The 12080-nt window shown below is 39.6% G+C and overlaps 1 protein-coding gene across 4 annotated transcripts in view; it reads left to right on the plus strand.

Moving 5' to 3' along the window:
- The window catches only part of MTHFD2L (methylenetetrahydrofolate dehydrogenase (NADP+ dependent) 2 like), a 58568-nt gene that overhangs the window by 18358 nt on the left and 28130 nt on the right, over positions 1–12080 (plus strand). The window contains exon 1 of one of the 4 annotated variants that reach the window (XM_058182823.1): positions 4064–7154. The exons of the other annotated variants lie outside the window; for them this stretch is intronic. Within the exon in view, the coding sequence (XP_058038806.1) occupies positions 7103–7154 (52 nt within the window). The 5' untranslated portion in view covers positions 4064–7102. Of the gene's footprint in view, positions 1–4063; positions 7155–12080 lie in introns of those variants that run through there. 4 annotated transcript variants of the gene reach the window in all.

Below are 12080 nucleotides of genomic sequence, written 5' to 3' on the forward strand. Positions count from 1 at the left end.
TCAAATCCCTCTCAAAGTTACAATTGTTGATCCAGGTGCTGCCTGTTCTGTACCTGTGTATTTGCCTCAGGACAGGACCTTGAGGAACTCATCAAATTTGCATCCAATACCAAGCTTGGTGGGGGGAGGAGGGGAATTGCCAATGCTTTGGAAGATAAAAATTCAGAAGAATCTTGACAGACTTGAGCATTGATTCAAGTCAAGATCCTTCTGAATCTTTATCTTCCAAAGCATTGGCAATCCCCCAGCTTGGTATTGGATGCAAATTTGATGAGTTCCCCTTCTACCTTCTTTTCTAGATCATTTATGAAGGTGTTGAAGATCATTGGGCCCAAGAGAGAACTTTGCAGTGCTCCACTGCAGGCTTCCCACCTTGTAGATGTAATTTCATTGAGGACTACATGCTGGGTGCAGTTGGTCAGCCAACTGCAAATCCATCTGGTGGTGGTACTGTCTACCTCACATTGTTCTGTCCCTCTAAGAAGTAGGATAGAGGTCTTTTTTTATCAAATGTCTCACTGAAATCCAAGTAAGCTATATCCGCAGCATTTCCCCGATTCACTAATTTAATCACTTTATCAAAGAAAGCAATGAGGTTTGTTTTTGTTTTTTGTTTTTTGTTTACATTTATATCCCGCCCTTCTCCGAAGACTCAGGGTGGCTTACAGTGTATAAAGCAATAGTCTCATTCTATTTGTATATTTACAAAGTCAACTTATTGCCCCCCCAACAATCTGGGTCCTCATTTTACCTACCTTATAAAGGATGGAAGGCTGAGTCAACCTTGGGCCGGGCTTGAACCTGCAGTAATTGCAGGCTACTGTGTTCTAATAACAGACTCCTTACAGCCTGAGCTATTACGGCCTGGTATGATCTGTTTTTAACAAACACATGTTGGTTTCTAGTGGTCACTTGGTTCATTTTTAGATGCTCACAAATCTGCTTGATTATCTTTTCCACAATTTTCACAGGTATCGATATTAAACTGATTGTAATTTCCAGGATCCAGGTTTTTCCCATCTTGAAGACTGAAACCATATCAGCTCTATTCCAGTTCTCTGTTAGTTTCCCTGCATGCCAGAGTTCTGAAAGATTTTGTTCAGGGGTTCACTCTGCCAGCTCCTTCAGTACCCTGGGGTGTAAACCATCTGGTCCTGGTTATTTAAACTCTTCTAAAGTGAATAGGTAGTCTTCTACCAATTTCTTATCCATTTTCACCAGCATTCCTGTTCTGTTTTCTTTCTATGATGTTTTTGATAGGTTGGGCTATTTTTTTTCTTTTGCATAAAGACAGATGCAAACAAGGAGTTAACAGTTGTACTTTCTCTTTGCTCCCTATTACCTTCTTGCAATTTTCTCCCACTAGTAGACCTATTGTTTCCTTGACTTTTTTATTTGTTCCTTTCCCATTGAGAGATTTTTTTTTCTTATTTTTGACATTTGTTGCAAATCTTCATTCTGAACTTTAACCTTCATGACTCCATTCCTGCAGATTCAGACTATTTGCTGGTATTCTGTTCTGTTTCCATTTTTTATACTTTTTTGTCCCTTAGCTTGTCAGAGACCTCTTGTACAACCATGTTGATCTCATCTGAGGTCTCTCTTCCTATGATATTGCTTTTGTTTGGGCCTTTAGTATTTCAACTTTTAGAGTTTCTCATGCACCCTAACTTTCCTTCTAGGATTGCCATTCATGGATTCCTTCCTAATTTCTCTCTTATTTTATTAAAATCAGACCTCTTAACAACATCTAAAACACTGGTCTGACTCTGCCCTTATTATGATGAATTCTAGTATGACATGGTCACTCTGCCCTAACATCCCTCAAATTTCTACTCCTGCGAACATTTCATCGCAATTAGTTAGGATTAAGTCCAGAGAAGCTGATTGTTTGTCTTCCCCTTTTTGGGTGACAAAGTTGTCAGCTAGGCACATCAGGAACCAATTCGATCTCCCACTACTTGCAGAGATTGTTTCCCAGTTGATGTCAGGTAGTTAAAGTCCCCCATTGCTACAATGGACTGTTTCCTGCAAACTTCAGCTAACAGATTAGCAAAGGATTGTTCTATTTTCTCCACCTGGTTAATAGTACATGTCTGTAGTAAATGCCTATGGCAATGCCATTTCTTTTTCCTCTAATATTGACCCAAATACTTTTAAAGTTTTCATCTCTAGTATTCTGTATTTCTGTAGAGGTCTAGTAATTGTTTTCCCCATCTGTTGAGTTGGTTCTGCTTCTTTTGAACAATTTATATCCTTCTAGCAGTGTGTTCCAATCATGGATTCCCTCCCGTTCAGTAATAGCAATAATATCATACCTACCCTCATATATTTAAACTTCAAGTTCTCCCTATTTGTTACTTAAACTCTGAGCATTAGTGTATAGCCTTTTATGGCTGATCTTCCATTTGTTTCTATGTCTCCTATTTTATACCTAAATTCCCAGTCCTTTTCACCACTCCCTTTCTCACTGTCTGATTGGTTGTCTTGGGGATTATGCTTAAAGATTGGTCTTCCTTCTCTTCCAGTTTTCTTTAAAGCCCTTTGGATGATCCAAGCCAATTATTTGCCATACACATTTTTTCTGGTTCTTATGGGATGCAACCCATTTCTTGCCAGAAATCCTTCCTATAGGTAATGTAAACTATGGTCCAAAAATCCAAAGTTCTCTTGAGCCAGTGGCTTACTTCTAGAATCCATTCCCTTGTTGGGTGTTGACTTTCCGTTGGAGATGAGAACATCACCTGTGCTTCCAAATGCCTTGCTTTTCTGCCCATAGTCCCTTGAAATTGTTCTCAGGCTCATAATTGCATAATTATGGGGATAATTATTGGTGGGCTTGATTATTTTAATAAGCCTCTCTGTCACATCTTTAAACCTTGCACCTGGGAGACAACACACCACCATTATTGTTTGGTTTACTTTATTTTTTAGAGGGTGGGGAGTCTAAGCTGTTTTATTTCCTGTCATTGGACTACTTGACAAATACACTTCTCCATGGGTCTGCATGTTTTCTTCCAGTATGAAATGGCAGGAACAGCCTTTTCAGATTTTTGACCTTTGAGTGACATACTGCCATTGCCTTTCCTGTTTCTTGACAGTTATTTCTTCTTTGTTGTGTTCGGTTTGGATACAGACTTCTGCCTTTACTAGGAGTTCATTATGTTCACCAATGAGTCTTGTCTATAGATTCTTCAGTTTTTCTTCAAGTAATTCAGATAATTTACATTTGATACTGATGGGCAGGAACACAAACATATTGGACGTAAATACAATGCTAGCCTCTTTTTCCATGGCTTTGTTATTCTTCATACAAATGCATCCAATAATACTATAGTTTTTCTTTTGTGGCATTGTTTATATCTCCATAAGAAGCAGGCAAACTGAATCTTTATAAAACAATCTCACAGTAGTGGCCAAAATTGTGGAAACCTTTTAGGAAAAGTGTATTTTCTAAAACTAGCTAATAACACCACTTTTTTTGGAGTAGTGCCATAAATTTATATATCAATAGAAAGTTAATTTAATCAAGAATGTAATGCAATAAATTTTATGAAGGATTTGCTATCACTGTAGAATAGCAGTCATAAAGAAGAAAATGAGTTAATGAGTCACATGTCAGTTAATACTTAGTTGGGTAACCTTTAGTATGAATTACGGCCTTACAACGTCTCCCCATGGAGTGGACCAAGTCTTTTAGTTCTGCAGCTATTATAATGTAAAACCAAGATTGAATGATTGCTTCTATTAACTGGGTTTTATTGCTTCTGACTAACAAATTTCTTTAGTCGGCTCCATAGATTTTCAATTGAGTTAAGGTCTGGGCTATTCTCAGGCCATTCCAGTAGTGGAATATGATTATTATTTTTTTTATTTCATTTTGTCACAACAGTATACACAAACATCAACATAAGTAAATCAACAAATTATAAAAGATATATATATATATATATATATATATATATATATATATATATATATATATATATATATATATATATATATATATATATATATATATATATATATATATATATATGTAGATCTTTGGTTATTCGGGTTTTCTCCCGCGTAAAATATATGTTTTCTGAGGTTTTCGCGGGTGTTTGTATGTAGGTCTTTGGTTATTCGGGTTTTCTCCCACGTAAAATTTTACGCGGGAGAAAACTCGAGTAACCAAATATATATATATATATATAGGCAAAAGTATGCAACAACTATGTTAATTTGATATAACGAAAGGGAGCAATAGGACAGGAACGGTAGGCACATTGGTGCTCTTATGCACGCCCCTTATTGTCCTCTAAGGAATGGGGTGAGGTCAATAGTGGACAGTTTTTGGTTGAAGATTTTGGGATTATGAGTAGAGACTATGGAGTCAGGTAATGAGTTCCAAGCGTTAACAACTCTGTTACAGAAGTCATATTTTCTGCAGTCAAGTTTGAAGTGGTTGACATTTAGTTTGAATCTATTGTTTGCTCTTGTATTATTGCGATTGAAGCTGAAGTAGTCTTTTACAGGAAGGATATTGCAATAGATGATTCTGTGTGTTAAACACAAGTCATGTCGAAGTCGGCGGAGTTCTAAATTTTCTAATCCCAGGATTTCAAGTCTGGTTGTAACATTATCTTGAAACTCCAAAAAAAAGAGGTGCTATTAGCCATCAAATGTCAAAAATACACTTTTCCCAAAAGGTTTCCACAATTTTGGCCACTACTATATCTGTGTCAAAGAATTAATTCTGCAACATTGTTTCTGATTTTTTAAAAAAGCTTTTTGATAAAAATTAGTCTTTTGCTCCCTCTTGTGATTAATGTTGAAATTACACTTCAATATAGTAAAGCAAAACAAGCTGCCTGATAAAAAATAATTTTTTGCCCTAAATCACAAAGCCTTCTGTTAAAAATTGATCTTTCTCTTAGCCTTTTGCTTCTTCTTGCAGTTAGTGTTGAAATAATATTTATATACAATGGAAAAGGACAAATTTGGTTTCTTTTCTGTCTCCTCTGTTCATAGTTTACAATCCTCAAAAAATTGCAACTTTGCTTTGTAATTAATGTAAACAAGGCCTTGCTTTGTTAGTGTAAACACAGTTTACTTTTCTCAAAAATTTGCAGTCTTACCCTACAGTTAGTGTCTCAAATAAATAAAATGTAGTCTGAAAACCAGAGAATCATTCAATTCATAAGAAGAGGAAATGTATAGGCATAAGTTTGCAGATGGTATAAAACAAGAGGTTGGAAGATAAATTCAACTGCTGTGGTGTTCTAATGGTTGTCTCTTCGTCATAATGAATGGAAGGGTAGATTATAAGTGAAAAAAGTCTCTTTTTAAATTGCAAAAAGGAACTAAGCAACAAAGCAACTCAAGGTGATTTCAATTTAGTATTTGTCGGCTTTTATTGAGGAATTTTTGGAGGGTGGAGGGGAGGAAAGAAAAAGAGAACAAAAAGAGTCCTGATAGCTACATGTCTCAGCTGAACTCACCCAAGTAAAACTTTCATTTTCCACAAAGTCTTCTCTTCTCTCCAAAGTCCAGTCTTTTCTCCATTCACACAATTTCCTGTGGGTCTTCTGAGCTTTTTTGAGGATGTTGAGGCTTTTAATCCGTTCATGCTGTAGGAGATGCCTAGCATTCCTGGTACCAGTCCCTCTACAACATCTGAATTGCAACTGTTTCCAAATAACATCGGAAACCTTTCTAAGAAATAGAAGCGGAATCACTATAAAGCAGGAGCATATATTACCAAACTTCCCAGTGATCCAGAAGGAAGATGTGATTGTCAGTGGTATCAAAACTTAGTGAAGAACCACTACCAATTCTCTATGCTAATCCTCAGTCATCATCCAGCAAGCCAACCAAGAAAGTCTTAGCTCCATTTCCCTCAATAAAGCCAATTTGAAATGTTTCAAGATACAATAATCTGTCTAAAAATATCTGTAGAGAAACTTATATTCATCTGTCTCCAGAAGATCAAAGACTGATTTGTAGCCAATGGATTTAAATCAGGCTTCTTAAGAAGAGATCTTATAATTGTATCTTTTAAACATTATTTTAAACATTATACTCAGTTAAAAATTAAATTCGCTTTGTCCCTCTTTCTTTCCCCAAATAATAGATGGTATAGATGCTACTTTCAAATATTGATTATACAATTACATTACACAAACTTATATTGATGGAGTATACACAATTTTTGAAACAAACTGTTCCACCGATTATAAGAACCAATCCTGGTCTTTGTAGTTTGTTCTCATCATAAATATATACATTTGAATGATTGTAATACAGAAAGGAGCTCTTGCAATCTTGCAACATATTCTAGGCATTAGCAAATTCAAAAAATGGAGAGAAAGATTTCATTGTGCTTGACAATAATTGAGGATGTCATTTTAGTGTTCCAGAATAATAAGGATGGGAAATTGGTCTGAAATCAGATTTAACACATTTCTAAAAACGAATTTTTTAAGGTCACCTTTATTGGCCCTAGAAGCACAGAATCTCTTACTATCAATTAAATTATTAGAAATGAGTAATTTGAATTGTGTGTTGTGTTTTTAAGCTAATGCATCCTAAAAATAGAATTCAAAGCACCCGATTCATATCAAAAGTAATATCAAATCATGATAGTACGTGAGAGGGATCTTGATGTGATCAATACCAGTAATTGTAACAGGGATCTTGGAATCCTAGTGAACAATCATTAAATATGAGCCAATGATGTGCGGCAGTAGCCAAAACACCAATGCAATCCTAGGCTGCATTAACAGAGGGATAGAATCAGAAACACGTGAAATAGTACTACCGCTTTACAAAGACTTAGTAAGACTACACTTGGAATACTGCATCCAATTTTAGTCACCATAATATATAAAAAAAAATATTGAGACAATGGAAGAGTGCAGAGAAGAACAACAAGTTTTAGCCTTTAGGGGGCTAAAGGCTAAAACTTATGAAGAACAGTTGCAAGAATTGGGTATGTCTCTAAACTAATGAAAAAAGTAACCAGGAGAGATATTATGGCATTGTTCCAATATTTGAAGGACTACCATAAAGATGAAGTATTTTCCAAAGCACCAGAAGGCAAGACGAGAAACAATGGATGGAAACGAATCAAGAGAGCCAACCTAGAACTAAGGAGAAATGTCCTAATGGTGAGAGCAATTAACCAGTGGAACCACTTGCCTTCAGAAGTTGTGATGCCCCATCGCTGGAGGCTTTTAAGACGAAACTGACAGCCATTTGTCTGAAATGGTATAGCTGTGGGTTGGACTAGAAGACCTCCAAGGTCCCTTCCAACTCTTATTCTATGTTTCATGATTCCATTTGACTAGGATGAAGAAGGATTTGTTCACTATAGATACATTGCACCCCTTTTTAGTCTCTCTTCCTGGAGAGATGGGCAAAAAATAACCAGAACAGCACCTTTCCTAACTCAAAATCCCCAATAGAAATATGACATCATAAGGGCTTTTAGTTAACAGTGCTATGCAAATCCTCTCTCTCTCTGTGTGTGTGTGTGTGTGTGTGTGTGTATGTCTGTCTGTCTGTCTTTGGTTATTCGGGTTTTTTCCCGCGTAAAATTGGAAGTGTCTTGGCGACGTTTCGACGGAGTCTCATTTGTCATCTTCAGCATTTGCTCCTAGAAGCACGAACCTGTAAACATCAGCCTGAAGATGACGAATGAGACTCTGTCGAAACGTCGCCAAGACACTTCCAATTTTACACGGGAGAAAACCCGAATAACCAAAGACCTACATACAAACACCCGTGAAAATCTCCGAAATATATATATATATATATGTATGTATGTATGTATGTATGTATGTATGTATGTATGTATGTAGGTCTTTGGTTATTCAGGTTTTCTCCCGCGTAAAATTGGAAGTGTCTTGGCGACGTTTCGACGAAGTCTCATTCGTCATCTTCAGGCTTCAGCTTCGTGCTTCTGGGAGCAATGTGTGATTGCAGCTGTTTCTTCCTTTTTAACTGCTAGTGGGGGTTTGAACTGATTGGGTGGGAGCTTGGCTGTGATCTGATTGGATGGGGGGGTTTGTGCTCTGATTGGCTGGGGGGGTGTCCTGTTTGAGTGGGGGCTTGGTTGTGCTCAGATTAATCTGAGTTGCAGGGGGATTTGAACTGGTGAGTTGCATTGCTGTTGTTTGGCTTCGTGTTTGTGGTCGTGCTACATCTTCATTGTGGGTGTCTGTCTGCTGTATGTATGGATTGGAGGGGTTTGAAATGGCTAATGTTGCAGCTGCGGTCTGGCTTCTGGTCCTTGGTCGTGCTTCCTGATCAGTGTGGGTTTGGGTCTGCTTTCTGGGTGGATGTGTGGTGGTGACATCCTGTGTGGACCTCGTGAGTGTGGGTCTGGTGTCATTCCTCGTGTTAGGGACTCGTTTGTCAATAAGGGCGGGTTTCCAAATGGCTGGTAGGCGGGAGGTATCATCTCGTTTGTTCATGCTGTGTGGGCGTTTTTCTATCTCGATACATACAGCAGACAGACACCCACAATGAAGATGTAGCACGACCACAAACACGAAGCCAAACAACAGCAATGCAACTCACCAGCTCAAATCCCCCTGCAACTCAGATTAATCTGAGCACAACCAAGCCCCCACTCAAACAGGACACCCCCCATCCAATCAGATTACAGCCAAGCTCCCACCCAATCAGTTCAAACCCCCACTAGCAGTTAAAAAGGAAGAAACAGCTGCAATCACACATTGCTCCCAGAAGCACGAAGCTGAAGCCTGAAGATGACGAATGAGACTTCGTCGAAACGTCGCCAAGACACTTCCAATTTTAATCTCGTTTGTTCATGCTATGTGGGTGTTTTTCTATCTCGATGGCTTCTCTGATTATTCTGTTGTTAAAGTGAACTTCCAATTTTACGTGGGAGAAAACCCGAATAACCAAAGACCTACATACAAACACCCGCGAAAACCTCAGAAAACATATATATATATATATATAAATATATATATATATATATATATATATATATATATATATATATATATGTTTTCTGAGGTTTTCGCGGGTGTTTGTATGTAGGTCTTTGGTTATTCGGGTTTTCTATATATATATATATGTTTTCTGAGGTTTTCGCGGGTGTTTGCATGTAGGTCTTTGGTTATTCGGGTTTTCTCCCGCGTAAGATTGGAAGTGTCTTGGCGACGTTTCGACGAAGTCTCATTCGTCATCTTCAGGCTTCAGCTTCGTGCTTCTGGGAGCAATGTGTGATCGCAGCTGTTTCTTCCTTTTAACTGCTAGTGGGGGTTTGAACTGATTGGGTGGGAGCTTGGCTGTGCTCTGATTGGATGGGGGTTTTTCTGTGCTCTGATTGGCTGGGGGTGTGTCCTGTGTTGGTGGGGGCTTGGTTGTGCTCAGTCTAGTCTGTGCTGCAGGGGGATTTGAGCTGGTGAGCTGCATAGCTGTTGTTTGGCTTTGTGGTCGTGCTACATCTTCATAGTGGGTGTCAGTCTGCTGCATGAATGGATTGGAGGGGTTTGAAATGGCTAATGTTGCAGCTGCGGTCTGGCTTCTGGTCCTTGGTCGTGCTTCATGATCAGTGTGGATTTGGGTCTGCTTTCTGGGTGGATGTGCGGTGGTGACATCCTGTGTGGACCTTGTGAGTGTGGGTCTGGTGTCATTCCTCATGTTAGGGACTCGTTTGTCAATAAGGGCGGGTTTCCAAATGGCTGGTAGGCGGGAGGTGTCATCTCGTTTGTTCATGCTGTGTGGGCGTTTTTCTATCTCAATGGCTTCTCTGATTATTCTGTTGTTAAAGTGTTCAGTTTTGGCGATAGTTCTGGTCTTTTTAAATTCAATATCATGTCCTGTGACTCTAAAATGTTGGACCAGGGAAGAAGTTGGTTCCTCTTTTTTGAATGAGTTCTTGTGTTCTTCAATGCGTGCACTTATTCTTCTGTTGGTTTGTCCAATGTATGTGGTGGGGCAGGCGGTGCATGGGATTTCTTATACTCCTTGATTTTCTAACTCAATTTTGTCTTTGGGGTTTCTTAGGATGGTGGATATTTTTCTGTTTGTGTAGAATGCTGTCTTGATGTTGTGTTTGTGGAGGATCTTGCTGATTCTGTCTGTGGTGCCTTTTATATATGGGAGGAGGGCTGTGCCGTTTTCTTGTTCTCTGTCTTGGATTTTAGTGGGGGGTTCTTTTTGGATTAGCTTGGTAATCTTATTTGTTTGGAATCCATTGGATGTTAGTACGTTAGTGAGAGTGTCTAGTTCGGGTTTTAGGTGTTGTTCATCAGCTAAGCATTTTGTTCTGGAGATGAGTGTCTTGGCTACGGAGTTGATCTGTGCTGGGTGGTGGTGTGAGAGTGTGTGCAGATAGCGGTTTGTGTGTGTTTTCTTCTGGTAGATGGTATGTCCTAGGGAGCCATTGGGTTTTCTGTAGACTAAGACATCCAGGAAGGGAAGTTTTTCTTTCCCGTGTGGCCAGATTATGAAGGTGTCGTCTACATATCTGAGCCAGAGTTTGGGTTTGTGATCAGATTTTTCTAGTGCTTGGGTTTCAAAGTGTTCCATGTAGAGATTGGCAATGACAGGTGAGAGGGGTGATCCCATGGGTGCTCCTTCTACTTGTTTGTATTTTTGTCCATTATAGATGAAGTATGTGTTGGATAGGCAGTGGTTGGTCAGATCTAGGATGTGCTTGGGGGGGTTATATTTGTTTTGGATAGCTGTCAAGGCTTCTTTGATTGGCACTTGGGTGAAGAGGGATATGACATCAAAGCTCACGAGTAGGTCCAAGCACTAGAAAAATCTGATCACAAACCCAAACTCTGGCTCAGATATGTAGACGACACCTTCATAATCTGGCCACACGGGAAAGAAAAACTTGACAACTTCCTCACACACCTCAATAGCCTACACCCCAAAATACAGTTCACCATGGAAACAGAAGTTAATAACCAACTTCCCTTCCTGGATGTCTTAGTCTACAGAAAACCCAATGGCTCCTTAGGACATACCATCTACCAGAAGAAAACACACACAAACCGCTATCTGCACACACTCTCACACCACCACCCAGCACAGATCAACTCCGTAGCCAAGACACTCATCTCCAGAACAAAATGCTTAGCTGATGAACAACACCTAAAACCCGAACTAGACACTCTCACTAACGTACTAACATCCAATGGATTCCAAACAAATAAGATTACCAAGCTAATCCAAAAGAACCCCCCACTAAAAACCAAGACAGAGAACAAGAAAACGGCACAGCCCTCCTCCCATATATAAAAGGCACCACAGACAGAATCAGCAAGATCCTCCACAAACACAACATCAAGACAGCATTCTGCACAAACAGAAAAATATCCACCATCCTAAGAAACCCCAAAGACAAAATTGAGTTAGAAAATCAAGGAGTATATGAAATCCCATGCACCGCCTGCCCCACCACATACATTGGACAAACCAACAGAAGAATAAGTGCACGATTGAAGAACACAAGAACTCATTCAAAAAGAGGAACCAACTTCTTCCTGGTCCAACATTTTAGAGTCACAGGACATGATATTGAATTTAAAAGACCAGAACTATCGCCAAAACTGAACACTTTAACAACAGAATAATCAGAGAAGCCATTGAGATAGAAAACGCCCACACAGCATGAACAAACGAGATGACACCTCCGCCTACCAGCCATTTGAAACCCGCCCTTATTGACAAACGAGTCTCTAACACGAGGAATGACACCAGACCCACACTCACAAGGTCCACACAGGATGTCACCACCGCACATCCACCCAGAAAGCAGACCCAGACCCAAACCCACACTGATCATGAAGCACGACCAAGGACCAGAAGCCAGACCGCAGCTGCAACATTAGCCATTTCAAACCCCTCCAATCCATTCATGCAGCAGACTGACACCCACTATGAAGATGTAGCACGACCACAAAGCCAAACAACAGCTATGCAGCTCACCAGCTCAAATCCCCCCGCAGCACAGACTAGACTGAGCACAACCGAGCCCCCACCAACACAGGACACACCCCAGCCAATCAGAGCACAGAAAACCCCCATCCAATCAGAGCACAGCC

Source organism: Ahaetulla prasina, chromosome 4 (genome assembly GCF_028640845.1).
Source record: "Ahaetulla prasina isolate Xishuangbanna chromosome 4, ASM2864084v1, whole genome shotgun sequence".
Taxonomy (NCBI): domain Eukaryota; kingdom Metazoa; phylum Chordata; class Lepidosauria; order Squamata; family Colubridae; genus Ahaetulla; species Ahaetulla prasina.